Source organism: Drosophila montana, unplaced genomic scaffold, assembly GCF_035044405.1.
Source record: "Drosophila montana isolate Dmon_TW-CO22-7 unplaced genomic scaffold, ASM3504440v1 contig_2581_1, whole genome shotgun sequence".
Classification (NCBI taxonomy): Eukaryota; Metazoa; Arthropoda; class Insecta; order Diptera; family Drosophilidae; genus Drosophila; species Drosophila montana.
The window spans coordinates 675829-691594 of NW_026997444.1; the positions used below are offsets into that span (position 1 = coordinate 675829).

Sequence of the window (15766 nt, forward strand, 5' to 3'; positions counted from 1 at the left end):
CTTGAAAATTGCGAGTAATGCCTGCTAGTAATTTGTTATATGGTCATATATCAAGTAAAAGTTAGTTTATATATGCATGTTTTTATTGATATTTTTCATACTTATCGGTTAAAAAGTACACTTCAACTGATAACTTTTGATTAAGGTATTTCTAATTTTAAAATGTTTAAACGTAGCTATTCTATTCTCGCCTGATAAGAGTCAGAGCCCATTTAGACAGAAGTCAAATGGCTTGCCGGCTTAAAAATGCTCTAGAATAAATTGATGGGCGAAAAAAGTTGATGCTAACTGTGGATTCCCCATTTGATGGAGCTTAAACTTATTATGAAACATCTATCTAAAATATAACTTTGCACGCGGAATTGAAAGCATGCGATTTAACTTTCTTATTCTATTCACGGTTGCTAAAATAATTTTTCTGAGCTGTACTACACAGTGAAAAAATTGTTTTTATTTAAATACCAGCTTGGCTTGGCATTTTCTACGGTATGTCACACTTTGCGAAATATGATACGTTGATCTCGGGAACTATAAGAGCTACAGACTTGAAATTTTAAATATATATTCCCCTATACTATACGTTAAATAAGCGGAGGATTGGACAACATAGAAGGTCTTCAACATGAAATTTCAATTAGTGTAGCACAGGAGAAGGAAGCTGTGGAAATTAATGCTGGGCTATATTTTGTGGCTTGAAGAGTTCAAAGCGTGGTATTAGAAGCCATAATATTATATTGCCTGAGGGGTACAGTCGACTACAGCGTTCTCACATGCTCTAACGTAAAATATACATTATATATTGTCCTATTTTTTGATAAAAGTTGGCCATTAAATAAGGAGCTTTTTTGCTTGAGGTATCTTGTTCAAAATAAATATGCTAAAATGTGGCAGTATTCGTTGCTACATTGTGTATACGATTATGAATCCACTCGTAAATTGACTGATAAGCGGGACTGCTGTAAAAGCCTGATAAGAACGTCTATCGGCAGACGTTCGAGCTGTCGTGGGGTTCAATATTTCACGACACGTTCTGCTAATTGTTAATCTAAATTAAAAAGGTGACGATTTCTTAATTACAAAAATACACAGCCCAAACCGTAAGAGCTATGACTGGGCGATTCAAGCAATCAGAAGAAGTTATTGGGGTTTCTCCCAAGTGCATGAAGTTGAAGATTAAAATTTAAATTTAAAATATTTCCATTCAACGATAACGTACACATAAGCAAGTAGGCTTTGGCAAACTGCCAACCGGTAACTGATATATTGTGTGTACCCTGCACCCATTGAACCTCTTTAAAATGGGTATACGCGTTTTACTAGTGTATGTAACAGGTAGAAGAAAGCATATCTGTCATCATGAAGTAGTTATATTCTTGAGCAGGACATGGTGAGTCTTTACTTTAAGCTTCAAAACCTAGAGTCTTGCATTTTGAAATATCTATTCTATCTATAAATGACAAAAATATCACTCTTTAAAAAAAAAAAGGTTTGGTTTTTCCTCCCAAAAGTCAAGTAATAGTAGAATATCCATTTAATAGACTCTTTGACTTCTTTAAGTTTTAATGTGGTAATGATACTATTCAATTTTTCATAACATCGATACGATATATATATATATATTATAGTGGATCCACGAATCAAGAAGTCAGTCTTTCAGGACAAACTACAGTACAGATAAAAAAAGTAAAAAAACAGTATAATTTATATTTAAAACCAACCGTACGTGTTATCTGTTGGTTATTACATTTGGTATTTTATGCAATCGATCTAAAACTATTTTTAACTCAATATCAAATGTTGTTTGCCCTGGGTGGTTACCCCCCTTACTCAATGTAGTTACCGTAAATATACTCTTCAGTCAAAGAGGTGTTAGTAGACGTATATATAAAGAGGGACTCAATCGGGAACTTAAACTCTATTTGAGTACTAGCATAAGTTGAGCAGCTCGGTATACATATGTGCCACACCTCATGCACGATTTACTTCAATAGTTGTCTTTGCAGGGAATATAATAAAAGTATTATAAAGTGTTGGGGTTCGGCATCTACGTGAAGCTTCGGCTTAATTTGTTTTGACTTTTAGCAATTTGCATAAATACGAGCTCCACCATAAATATCATCAGAGCCCGTTCAGAGCATGTGTCTGCGGGTAGATGTATCCTCTGCCATGTTGTTGATGCCATGCATTTGTTATGATTTCTGTATGCATCTGCAGCAACAATAGCAATAAGAACCAGTATAAATGCGAAGGCATTGGATAGTAATTTTTTCAAGGATGACGGCGGCAACCAAAGCGACATGTAAAAGAATTGTGACTCCTTCCAAGGGGGCGTTACGGCCACGGCCATGGCAATAATTTACCATCACCAGCAACCGTAGGAAGACTAAAATGTTAATAATCTGACAAAGCAGGGGCTATCGCAAATGCCTGAAACGCAAATACATTTTCCCCATGAACACGGAAGCAAATTAAGTAATTCCATTTTGTATTGGATTAACTTGAGAACATACCAATGGGGAAGTGTTGATCAAATCAATTGCAACATAATATTGACAGAAATGAGCTCATACCGAGCTGTTCACATAAGTAAATGCATATTGATCGCCAATAATAGTATGCGGTCAATCAGTACACACAAGTAAACCAATATACGTATATTTATTATATATTATTAATTAATTTTTTTTATTATACTAAAACTTGCATCAGATTCATGTGAGAAATATCACATTTACACAACTAGTTTAATTATATCGCAGCTTAAACTGAATGTTTTCTTTTTTACCCTTAATAGCGTTGGCAAAGACGATGGTTTGTTCTCTACGACGATGGTGAGCTGACTTATTCAGTGGATGATTATGTAAGTAACTTTCCGTTGTTGGAATTAATAATAATTAAAATTAGAATTAATACAAATATTCTAAGTCCCAGAATATTTGTCACGTTGAAGAAACTAATTACAACATAATACTATAAAAAAGCTTATAAAATAGTGAGCAAAAATATGTTTGTTTAGTGGAAAATCCGTACGATGAACGCATTTTATTCCGATTGATCAATATCAACATTCAAATCAGATTAGCCACGTCTGCCTGTTTCTATGCAACCTTTTCTAATAAACCGCCTTTTCACAGCAGGCAGCCAATGTCGGTTGGGTCGGTTTTTTTATGTTTTAGGAGACAGGACATTTTACACTGTAATTGTCAGAACTATCTAAGATTTCTCTTGTTTTGCAGCCCGAGACCGTGCCACAGGCTTGCATTGATATGACCAAAGTACTCGAAGTGAGCAGCGCCGAGGAGGTTACAGGCCATACAAACTCAATTGCCATAACTGCACAGGACCGCGTGACCTTCGTCAAGGGCATCAGCCCAGATGAGTCGCAGTGGTGGCTCAATATATTGACCGGCTTTCCCAAATGCAAGGGCCGTCACAAGCGCAGCACCACACTGCCAGGCGGTCAGATCAGCTGCCTGCGGCAGTCCTCGAATGTGGACATGGCAGTCAAGTTGGGAAACCGCCATAGCTCCTACCACAAGGACACGCTAACGTCTTCGCAGTCGGCCGGCAATCTACTATGTAGTCTCGACGACTCCAGCTCGCCGACGACAGTTGGCCTGTCAGTCACAGCTATGGCAAATGATGACGAGGACGATGGGGTCGAGACCGGCGAGGATGAGGAGGACGAAGACGAGACGCAGCAGCGGCAAGTCTCAAACTCAAGGAAGACGAAAACATCGTCTTCATCGAGCTGCCATGGCGGACAGGACGAGAACAATCGCAATGCTGGCAATGAGATCACAAATCGGGGTAAGTTTTTGTTCACAAATCAACGATCTATCATACCTGGATGACTTCTGACTTTTAAGACTACTTATGCAATAACGAGTTCCATCTGTAGCCCCTACAGGAGCCCCTACAGATTCTTTGAGTGTCACAAGTGTCACAAGTCATCTCCCCAAGTTCTCGCTCTTTACTAGCAGACTTGATACGCACACATTTTGCCATTCATCACTCGGTAGTTATTGATGTACATAAACAGCAGCAAATGTATGTATGTATGTATGCATGTTTGCCACACGTATGTATTATAAAGATGATAAAGTGACTTTTACTTTTCGCCTCAAAGCATTTATTTGCACAATCTGTTTTATGATTGTGATTTTATGCGCCCATCCCTATCGAGGCATGTTGTACTTTTTGTTTTTTCTTTTTTTTCGCTGCCCTCTTTGTATCGGCTGCTATAATTTTTATGATCATTTATGGCTTGCAGCAATCAAAATTATCAAGCACAGCCCAGACAGACTCTCAGCTGGGTGGCATAAGGGAGGCGATGCGTCGCGACGGCTGTGCAGACCATAGGAGAGGGGGCTGCGGTCCGTGCGTGTAGCTAGTTAAAGACCCGGCTACAAAATTAACCTTGAATTCACACAGTAACAACAACTCAAGTCACAAGCGTGCAGCAACAGGCCACCTTTTCTCCAGCTTCCTACTTAATGGTAGGCTTCATAAATTTTCTTTAGATCCACCAGACAGACGCATACAATGGCCAAATGGCCCCTGCCCTAAGAGTTCTCCTAGGCTCTCTAGGCTCGGTCTGGTAATTGCAGTTACTGTGAATGTTCCCACATGCCTTGCTGTAGGATACTTGTTCATGGAAAAATGATATTCACGCTTAAATTATAGTGTATCTGCATCGTTGTTCTGTCCATCGTTGTTGCTATTCTCGGGGTTGTTGGCCCACAAAGACGTACACGCATAGGCATAGGTTCATGCCGTTACTTGATCCTCGACAATCTTCTAGGACTTGCCACATGCAACAAATCTCAATATTTAGTTGATAAATTGCCAGTTGATGACGAGTCTGCAGGCGGGAATGGCAAATTCTAGCTAAAACCGGCAAAGAAAACGAAAGACTACAGAAAATAAACCAAGAAGTGCTTCACTAAAAATGTATTAAAATAAATTTGATTGGGATAGGCTAATTAACCAGAGCGCAGTTGTTAAGAGCGCGGATAGAGATATTATCAACAAATATACATAACTAACGGGTATTTCCCGGCCTTGCCCGTGTCAAATTTAGTTCACAGCATTTTAGATAGAATTTTTTCACTCAGCTAAAGTCCATCGAATCACGAACCAAGAGCTGGAATCAAGGGTTTTCATCCATGTTAGCCTTTTCTATTCGAATAAAAAGTCGGAAAGATCTTTGAAATGAGTTTTATGCCGATTGGATAGTTAACAAAATAGGTTTAATAAAACCGCTTTCCGCGTTTTTCCCACACTTGCAGGTGGAATTTCCCAAAACTACGTTTTAGCATGCACCTCTTTTACGTAAGGTAATTCCTGGGAACATTTCAGATCCCTAGCTCTTGCACTTGTTAACTCCTGAATTAATATCAGATCTTCTCGGAGGTCGGAGATGCCTCCTTCTGCCTGTTACATACATGTGCATAAATACATTATGCCCCTTTTCACCCATTTTTAATGGGTTCATGGTGTTTTTAAACAATAAAGGCTTTTTATCAATACCTAATATATTCTGCCATATTAACCGACTTATTATTGCTGCGCTCTGGACAATTATGCAGAATGCACAATGACAGGAAAAATTTAACATGTAACTAAGAGGAACAAGGGGCAGAAGCGAGAATAAGAGAGTGAGAGAGAAAGAGACTAAGTCCTGTAGACTTGGGGCACCAATAACCAATCAATATTCATAAGTATAACGAGTACGTTTACTGGCAGAAGCCAACTTCAGTTTATGCCAACGTTCCAGTCAGTTAGAAATTTTTCAAAGTCATGGTATAAGGCTTGCCTTAGGCTGCCAGCCTGGTTGGTTGGCCAAGCTTTTATTGCCCAAAAGATGTGTCCGGACTGGCAAATGAACTTGGAATTTGATTATTTATTATACCAAGGCGGAGTCGACTCGTACGCGGATAGGAAGCTGTCCATGACTGAGTGGATTGTTTAAAGTGGCTAAATTGCAGTTTTAATTAATCAAACGTGTGCAATTAAAGAAGAATCTATATATATATAAAAAGAAAATTCCAGGCTGAACAGTGCCCAACGTATAGCCCAAACATTAGGAGATATGTACCTGAAGTTTTAGGAATATTTTCGGATTGAGGGTGAGCAGGAAGGGCAATTTTAAATTTTGGTGTGGAAAAGTTAAGGATTCGAGCTACTGAATAAACAGTAGAATATTTGTATACTACTTCTTTTATTTAATTATAAAAGTATTACAATTATAAAATACAATTAAAATACATGATTATGAGTAAGGATATCAGTAATGGGTTTCTAGGTTAGCTCTTTATTTAGTTTATCCTGACCTGACTCTTTTGATGCTTAATATTTCGTCTGCATAAACTGACGGCTTAGACTGGTCTGTGTGTATGTCTGTTGTGATTTTGCCTGCTTGTATTTATTATATTATAGGCTATATAGTTGCTAACCTTTTGGAGCTGAGCGTAATCAACGGCTACTTCGTGGTCGCTGTCTTTCTTAAACGACTGAGACCGACAAGTCGGCTAATTAAAGGCATGCCCCACCATTTAGCACAGTAACCTTGAACCTGCTTGGTGAGTCAGTCGCTCAACCAAAGGCGACCGTCGCACAACTGATGCCGGAGCAGAGGCTGAGCTTACGGAGAAAGAAGTCTTCTTTTTGTGGCGAGCCCACAACTTAATAATCAAGATAAACGCAGCGAGTTCGACTGCCCGAAAAGTTTATTATGCTAGGAGTTCAACCTGTTCGACTGACCGAATTGAGGCACACTCAGGCACAGACCCGGTTGGTTTTAATGGCGAGTCAGAAATGTTTATGATTATCATAATAAAGCGAAACGGGTCCAGCAGAGCCAAGAGGCCTTCTAAATATATATTCTGTAATCATATATATTTATGGGACAACTGCAGCAGCAGAAATGCCGCTGATAGTTGCCAATGGATCGTTTGCTCGTTTGGGTGTTAATAAAATTATGGCACTGCCTATCTCGTCACTCTCTCACGAGAACGTTTTACCATGTTATCGAGCATCTTCTCGCAGGGATCCTTTTACCATTCAACTCGTTTTTATAATTTTCCTATATTTGCACACAAATAACTTACCGCACAGCGGATTATGGCTCTATGGATGGCACAAGTATTTCCAGGGAAATGGAATCCTCAAGCAAGACTAGAGCCAATTTTAATAAATGGCCCTGATAACTGAATAGTTTATGACCAATCAGCATGCTTATTCGTATTATGTTTTGCGCTTGTTCAACAAACACTTGGGGCACTTAACTAGCCTACGAGATTCCGCATAACATCTTTCCTTGGGTACAAAATTCATGTGGTCTAACCAGAGGAGGGTCTGCTGAACAATTTGATTTCAATAATTGACTGGCAACAATAATTCTGCTTGCAGTGTCTCAACCCACGGGCTGTCTGCTGATCGAGGACATTCGACGAGATGAGAAGTCCATCAAGGACATGGCCAACACAAATCTAAGTCAACACCAGAACAAGCGTTGGTCTACGGCTGTCAACAATGCCCTAAATAATCACCATCATTACCAGTACCAGACATCGCGTGATGAGACCGATTTCCAAGTGACGTCCACCGGCAAATCGACGAGCGCCAACTCCGAGCAAACGAGTGTCAATCTGAGACCAAAGTCATTACCATTGGCGGCCAACTCAACGCCAGCAATTGTGTCCGCAATAGTCAAAAAGATACCCACAGTCTTGGTGTCCCAGCAACAACAACAACAGCAACAACCTAAGCAGCAAGTGGAGGGCGCAAAAAACGGAAAAGCTGGCGGCCGATTGCAGTTGCAGCTAAAACCCGCCAAACATTATCAGCACGAACGTGGCGATCCCGATGGCGGCTGCAATCTGGACGAGCTGTGCGCCAACTACCTGGCCAAGGCGGATGAGCTGAGGCCCGCGAGCAAGTCCAGTAAGTGCACAGTTTCCAGCAAGGCGTCAGCCAAAAGCCTAAAGGATACGCTTAACGCCAAAAAAGGCTGGCTAATGAAACTGGACAATCGCACGGGCGAGTGGAGCAAGCACTGGTTCACCCTGTGTGGTGCAGCGCTCTTCTACTACAGAGATCCGCTCTGCGAGGAAAGGGGCGTGCTCGACGGTGTCCTGGATGTCAACAGCCTCTCGAATGTGGTGGAGGAGCCCAGCGCCAGCAAACAGCATGCCTTCCAACTGATTACCTGGGACAAGCAGCGCCTGTTTCTAGCCGGCCTCTCGCCCAGCTCGCGCAACAGTTGGCTGGCAGCACTGAGGAGTGCGGCAGGGCTACCGCAACAGTTGGAGACTTCGCCAACGACGGGGACGTCATCGGTGATCAAGCAAAGCGAAATTGAACAGGACTTTATTAAGGCACAGCTGCAGACACACCCGCTCAGCTCTAGTCCGGCCACGCCTGGAACTCCGGCAAATGCACCGCATTTCTCCTCTGACGAGGAGTACCGCACTGCCTCCGAGGGTGGTCGTCGGGACAGCCTCGACTGGGGCTCACCGCTGTCACCGTCTCCGCCTGTTTTGCGCAGCTGTCTGCGCAATCGCAGTTTGGCCAGTCTGCACAAGCGTAGCCGCAGCTCGCCACCAAGCTCGCGCCGCAGCACGGTCGACAGTGTGGCCAGCGATGAGCTGCCATTAATGGCCGTGCCCGAGGAGATGCGGCCAGACCGCGAGCTCAAGCAACAATGCGAAACGCTGCGTACCGAAGCCAAGCTGCGCGAGGCACGCATGTCGGAGCTGCTCACAACACTGCAGCGCACGGAGCAGGAGCTCACAGCCCGGCTGCAGGAGCAGCAGCAGCAACTGAATGGCGAACTGGCCAGTGCCAAGCAGAGTGCAGCGGAGCTAGTGCATAGCCTGAGCGTGCAGCTGACGGAGAGCCAGTGTACGATTAAGCAGCTGGAGGATCGTCTGGCGCAGGGCATTGAGGAGAACGAGAGCCTGTACAAGCGACTGCGCGAGTTGCAGGCAGACAACAGCCAGGTGCCCAGTCTCAGCAACTTGCAGCGCCACAAAATGAAGCGCATGGACTCACTCAGTGATCTGACCACAATAAGCGATATAGATCCGTACTGCTTGCAGCGGGACTCGCTGGCCGAGGAGTACAACGAGCTACGCAGCCGCTTTGAGAAGGCGGTAAACGAAATTCGTGCTATGAAGCGTGAGCTTAAGCAGTCCCAGAACCAGTACGATGCGCTCGAACTGATCCAGACGGCACTGCAGCAGAAACTGGAACGCAGCCAGATGGAGGATGGGGCCCAACTGCAGTTGATGGCTGCACGGATTCAAGATTTGACGATCAAGTACAGCACTTCGGAGCGCCAGGTGCGAGCGCTTAAGCAGAAACTGGCCAAGTCCGAACGACGACGATCACTCTCATTGAAAGGCAAGGAGCAGCTGGAGCTCAAGCTGACTGAGCTCCAGAGGGAAACAGTGGAGCGCAAGCCTGCAGCTAGCACTAACCCAAGCCCTGAGTCCAGCAGCGATTCCAGTGTTCAGTCATCGCCCTTGAACTCCCATCTGCTGCAGCGTCTGCATAGTCTGGAGCATGTTCTGCTTAGCAGCAAGGAGCGGCTGGAGCAGAGTCTGACCCAGCTGCAGCTGCTGCGCGCGGGCCATCGCAGTCGTCGATCCGTTTCGCCCCTCAATGAGCGGAAGGACGGACTTAGGCAATTGGAGCGTGCCCTGACCGAGACCTGCATATTGGTCAGCGAGCAAATGGAACTCTCGTGCCTGCAGGATTCCTGCCATAAGTGCTGCGAGTTTCGGCAGCGAGTCGAGAAGCTGACGGCACTTCATCAGCAGACCGAGACGGACCTCCAACGAAGTGAACAACTGCTGGAACAGCGTGAGAACGAGCTGGCGCTTGCACTGGAGAAGTGTGCCAGCCAGGAGCAGGAGCAGCAGAAGCTGCTCAAGCAGCGCGACGAGCTCAACGATGAGCTGGGCCGACAGCAGGAGCGCTGCAAACGGATGGAGAAGCGTCTCGATCTGCTCGAGAGAGAGCACGGCAAACAGCTTGAATGCCTCAGGGAAGTCTATCGACACGAACATGCCAATGCCGCCGATGAGCAGAGTTTTCGCAAACGTTATCAGACGGAAATTGAACAGCTGCGGGTATGTCTCCATCTTCAAGTCATTTTATGCCTAAATCTATATTTTATGAATTATTTGAAAGACACTCTGCGAGAAGGGCCTGAGCGCAATGGAGTCATCGCATCGTCGCCTAATCTGCGATATGGAAGAACAGCACAAGCAGGAAATTGAGCGTCTGTTGGCGGAGAAAGAAACCGCTTTGGCTGAGGAAACACAGGTATGTATTGTTACCCACATTACTTTCTAGCCTGATCTCAACACTATTCACCCTAGGCAACATTGGCCGCCCTGGATGCCATGCGCAAGGCCCACCAGAGCGAAGTACAGCGCGAGGTGGCACGCTTCAAGGCGGAATTTTTGCACCAGGTACAGCGAGGCGAACACATGCGTGGAGATGGCGTCAAGCTGAAGGAGTGAGTGACCACCGTCTGCCCAGCTCGAACACTAATACATGTTTGACACTCCTTTTAGAGAGGAGCTCGATGAACTGCGGCTAGAGATTTTGTCATTTTCCGAGAAGTACTCCATCAAGTGCGTGGAAAACGCTGCGCTTGAGGAAAAACTGCACCTGGCCAACGGCAAGTTGAGGCACTTCCAGCAAATGCAACAGCTGGAGCTGAGGTAAACGCTTAACAAGTATATGTTCAAATACTCAGCTCACTTATCTGACTCTTACCAAAGAAATCGACAATTTCGCGCACACTTGGCCTCAGATGATCCTGGCAGCGATGTGCACTTTGTCCAGGGGCTGACGACAGGCTCGAAAGAGGACGCTGCATGCCAAGATAGCGAGGTAAGCCCTGCTTATTATTTGTTTGGATACGTAAGATAGATATGTAGATATATAACTAAGCGCAGCTTTTACCGGAATTGACATCCAAATGGTAGAAATTGTGGCAAAACAAACACTGTGCAACAAATATCTGTGACTAACACTAAAAATTAGAGAAAACCAAAACAAAAACTAATACACTTTGTTACCATCTTCCACAACACAACATCACAACCAAAGCCTGTTCAGTGCCCACCACATATAATGGTTGAACCAAACACAACAAGAACAATCAATCCAACAGCATCTATAGACCCAGACACAGACACAGACCTCGTAACGGCATCGAGAGCGCCCGACAATATGGAGCAAAACCCGTTTGTGATACCCTCCAATAAGCTCAGTCGTTCCCAAGCGTCTGCCACAAACATTTCTGATTCCGGCAACGATATCGATATAACTGGCGAAGAGCTAGCCTATGAGCCGTGCTACAAGCCCTGCGATATATTTGCCATATATCAGAATCGTTTATGTTTTCAAGGTAAACGAAATGCATTTCACTTTCCTATCACGTTGGTCTGCGCACCGCCGAATAAGAATCTCTTTCCACTGTATACTGTATACTTCACTGTCGCCCTCTCTATCTATCTAATCTCTCTTATCTCTCCCTACTGCAGCGATATATATGTAGTATGTCCACATGATCTACTTATTATTTTTTGGTGTATAAGATAACTAATGTTGTTTTCCATTAACATACGGCACACACACGAACACATACATATATCAACACACATTTATTTGTAACATTATATTTTTCATGTACCAATACTAAAGTATTTTTCATGAATTTTCTGTCTATGTCTCTTTTCAAGGTCTAAAACCGAGCTCAACCTTTGGAAAGAATTTACGAAAATCCACTGCAAAACCAACATCACCAGCATCATCATCAGCATCGGCATCGGCATCAGCATCAGCATCAGAATCAGGCATTATAAGCCTGCCCAATTCAAAGGGACCCAGTCACAAACGAAGAATATATAAAACAGCTGCCGTCATTAACATACAGCAACAGCACAACCCCGACAATGCAATACAAAAGGAAAAAGCACAATGAACAACAACAATGAAATAATGGAAAACAAAACCGAAAAACAGTTGAAAGGAAAACCATAACCAAGAACGAACAACAACAAAACCAGTGGAATAACCAAAGAATAATTAGTGCTAATAATAAATAAATTATTATAAATATTTAACATATAAAAATAACTTAAACCAAATGCAAAATCGAACGGAAATACATAAATATAAACATGGCTAATAAAGATGATGTTGGTGATGTTGCAGCAGCTTCTCTTAACCAAGAGCGACAACGAGAAAAAGATTGAGTTATACTAACAACAAATGTTCGCCCCCTTCCGCCGTAAGCTGGAAAGGACGCTGAGCAATGGAAAAACTAATCATAATACCCACACAGCACCAATAACACTTACAACAACAAAATCATCGTAAACTAGCCACTATTTAAAGTATCGATTATTGGCAAGAAATCAATTTTCTTCTTCTTTTTGACGAAATGTATTTATCAGTTATTCTATAATCGTATTGTATCTGTAACATTTACCCAAAAGTTTCTATGTCCATTAAATGTGTCATTTACTTATGTAGTATTTAGGACAATCGAAAAACAAACCATAAATATGCTCAACTATTTATACACATATGGCATTGTCAGTATAAATTTACGTGCATATAAGTAACTTGTTAGGCTTTTGACTTTAATATCGAAATTGTTTCGCGGTATATATATACCTAAATATATAAAACACATATAAAACATGTAAGTGCATTATAAATATTAATAAATTAAACTCTATTTGTTCTGTTAACCATTGGTATTACTCAAACATTTAACTACTGATGCAATTTTAATTATGTCACGTTCGTGGCAAATAAAATATATTTTTATTGTATTTACAATTAAGTCGTTATTTGTGCAAAAATTAAAAAAAATACGCAAATTTGTTTATAATTTGAAGTTAAAAAATTTCATAAAAACTTAATTTTCTTGGGCTCGTCCGGGATTTGAACCCGGGACCTCCCGCACCCTAAGCGGAAATCATACCCCTAGACCAACGAGCCAGTTAACGCTCTATTGTCAACAAAGCTATTTGTTTCAGTATAAGAAGATGACAGGTATTTTCTTGAATTGCATGAATAAAAAATAACCAAATAAATTTAATTATATAAAGGTTTAACACTGAATTATAATTTAACCAATAACTTACAAATTAATATTGAATACATAAACACTATTATTAAATTTAAGAATGTCGGTAGATATCAACTGGCTCGTTGGTCTAGGGGTATGATTTCCGCTTAGGGTGCGGGAGGTCCCGGGTTCAAATCCCGGACGAGCCCAAGTGATAAATTTGTTTTTATTTTTACAATAAATGAGACAAAATAAAATATGAATAAAAAAGTTCCGAACTTGGGCTCGTCCGGGATTTGAACCCGGGACCTCCCGCACCCTAAGCGGAAATCATACCCCTAGACCAACGAGCCGATGCTTCATCGGGTGACGAAAAGCAATTTCTAACAAAAAGTACTTAAACAGCAAGTAGGTAAAAGCTTTTGTGAGTTTAGCTTTTGTAATAAAAGCTTTTTTCATTTATGCATAATTTATATTTATATCTACGAATTAAAGATGCTTACATTTCATTTAATTCCATTTATATTCGATTCCATTTTTTGACAGTTTTTCTTACCTTACCAAATATATTATTGCTAAGTTCATTTATAATTTAGGTATTTAGGCCACCGATTACTTGGCTGAAGTTGTGAATATTGAGAGTATTTGCATCTGGATCATCTGCATCATTGGTACTAAGATAGGCGAATTTATCACCTTTTCCGTTCGATATTGTGTTGACTATGCAATTCCATTGTGAAGAAGTGCTACATCAGCCCACACTTATCCTATATTGATATACATGTATATATAGGAAAAGAGTTATAACTTTATTGAGGATATAGCCTACATATTTATTTAAAAAAATATTGCACTCAAGGATAAACTCAATGTACATATATCAACGCTGTCTAGTTTTATATGACTGGGTGACAATCTAGAGTCTTTCCACTCAACTGCTAAAACAATTATTATAAAAATGTAAAGAAAAGAAGATGTTGGTGAAATAAGGTTTGGCTGATTTGGCATATTACCGACTAGAATTTTTTATTTTCTATTTCAATAAATAATAATAAATAAAAAATATTGTTTATCGTCCAGTTTTTGACTTGCTGGTCCTAATAAAGTGTTGTTTTGATAATTTTATTAAAATTATATAATTTATTCCAAACCTTTCATTGTAAAAGTTCACACATATTTGTAATAAGGTGTAGTAAATATTTTAATTTTGTCATGAAATGTGTAACGCACAGAAGAAGATATCTTCGGCTCTCTGTTTTAATCTTCATATGACTTTGAATACTTTTTGTCTTTTTATTGCAGGCCGTACATAATTCTGAACCGCCCGAATCGGTGGTTTTGATCCTTGGCCGAATATATATGTTCTTTATTATTTTAAATTTTAAAAAATGTATAGATATTGTATAGATTATTCATAATTAATAAAAAAAAATACAAATTAATTTGATAGGTCTACAATGAACTTAAGTACCTACATACCTTTCCATCTTCTACTCTTTACCTCGATAAATAAAAAAACGACCACCATGACCTTTAAACAATTCACTTTAATAGCATTTCCATTTCTATACACGTGTATGTGATTAAATAAAATTAGTTAAATTGAAAGTCACAAAAAAGCGTTATTTGTTAAACTCAAACAACGAACAGATTCCGCAAAACCTTGAACAAATTGCAGAAAGAGCGCGGTGTTCCTGATCAAGATAACGACCAATTGATGGATTTACAAAGTTTCCGACCAAAGCTCTGGCCAACCAGCCCACAAACAAAGGCCGACCGACCGACTACCGAAGAAGCACTGTGGCAATTGTAGTAGCAAGAGCAGCATCAATAACACGTTGTAATATAAACAATTGGTAATTGATACTGTTTGTGCCACATTCAGACGATTGGGGCTTGGATTGAGTTTCGGCCTGGAAATACTTAACATACAGACCCGATAACATACATTCTCTGCACAATTCACATGTGCAATTGTAAAGTCTGGAAACCGAAAGTGGCACACAACTTGTCTGCTGTGATCAGCTACGGGTAGAATAGGTCAAGCTAATATGCTCAGTCGTGGCAGCATCAAGTGAGCCTTCTGGGAAATCTTTAAGGATTTAGGAGAAGCCTAAGTTGCTTTACCAGATTAAGTCTACCATATAGGCTTATTTTTAAGGACTATAACAATTTGTTTGTGTCACGTAATCGCCTGAAGCATGCGGAGAGAGGAGGGAAGAACTACATGATCGCAATCGTATGCGCTCGGCCGATTGGCATGCCGCAACGCCCGTAAAGAAAGCGGAATACAGCAGCTCTACAAACTTCAGCTGTTGCAATAAAATCACATTACATGGCATAAACATTGCGGACAATGGTGCACCTCAATGTACTGATCGTAAATTGCGGTAGTTGGGCCGCATAAAAGCCGAAAGGTCTGTTCCCGTTCACAGTTTTGTTCACGTTTCCGAGTTCGATTTCGTGCGAGAACTTGGAAGTCATAAATTTGCAGCCCGTTAAAGCATTTTTCTTCGCTGCTTTAATAGGGCACACACACAATGACTTTGGGAGACAACAGAGAGCACGCCCCAGGGAAACTGATCAGTTGTTCAGGCATCTAAAGTCTGAGTGGAAAAGCTAAGCAATCTCAGCATTCCTCAAATATAGCAAGGTTTCCCA

The 15766-nt window shown here is 41.4% G+C and overlaps 1 protein-coding gene and 3 non-coding genes across 5 annotated transcripts in view; 2 read left to right on the plus strand and 2 right to left on the minus strand.

Moving 5' to 3' along the window:
* The window catches only part of osp (outspread), a 64867-nt gene extending 52533 nt beyond the window's left edge, over positions 1-12334 (plus strand). The window contains exons 3-11 of one of the 2 annotated variants that reach the window (XM_064682970.1): positions 2795-2860; positions 3237-3810; positions 7414-10139; positions 10201-10335; positions 10392-10531; positions 10590-10739; positions 10800-10911; positions 11131-11431; positions 11766-12334. In XM_064682970.1, coding sequence (XP_064539040.1) covers positions 2795-2860; positions 3237-3810; positions 7414-10139; positions 10201-10335; positions 10392-10531; positions 10590-10739; positions 10800-10911; positions 11131-11431; positions 11766-12007 — 4446 coding nt within the window. In that variant the 3' untranslated portion in view covers positions 12008-12334. The remainder of the gene's footprint in view (positions 1-2794; positions 2861-3236; positions 3811-7413; positions 10140-10200; positions 10336-10391; positions 10532-10589; positions 10740-10799; positions 10912-11130; positions 11432-11765) is intronic. The other variant, XM_064682971.1, reaches the window with a different exon arrangement.
* Positions 12335-12963: 629 nt separating this feature from the next.
* Positions 12964-13035, minus strand: TRNAP-AGG (transfer RNA proline (anticodon AGG)). Its single transcript has one exon. It is a non-coding gene; the product is annotated as a tRNA-Pro (tRNA).
* Positions 13036-13242: 207 nt separating this feature from the next.
* TRNAP-AGG (transfer RNA proline (anticodon AGG)) lies at positions 13243-13314 on the plus strand. Its single transcript has one exon. It is a non-coding gene; the product is annotated as a tRNA-Pro (tRNA).
* Positions 13315-13386: 72 nt separating this feature from the next.
* TRNAP-AGG (transfer RNA proline (anticodon AGG)) lies at positions 13387-13458 on the minus strand. The gene has a single exon. It is a non-coding gene; the product is annotated as a tRNA-Pro (tRNA).
* Positions 13459-15766: the final 2308 nt, after the last annotated feature.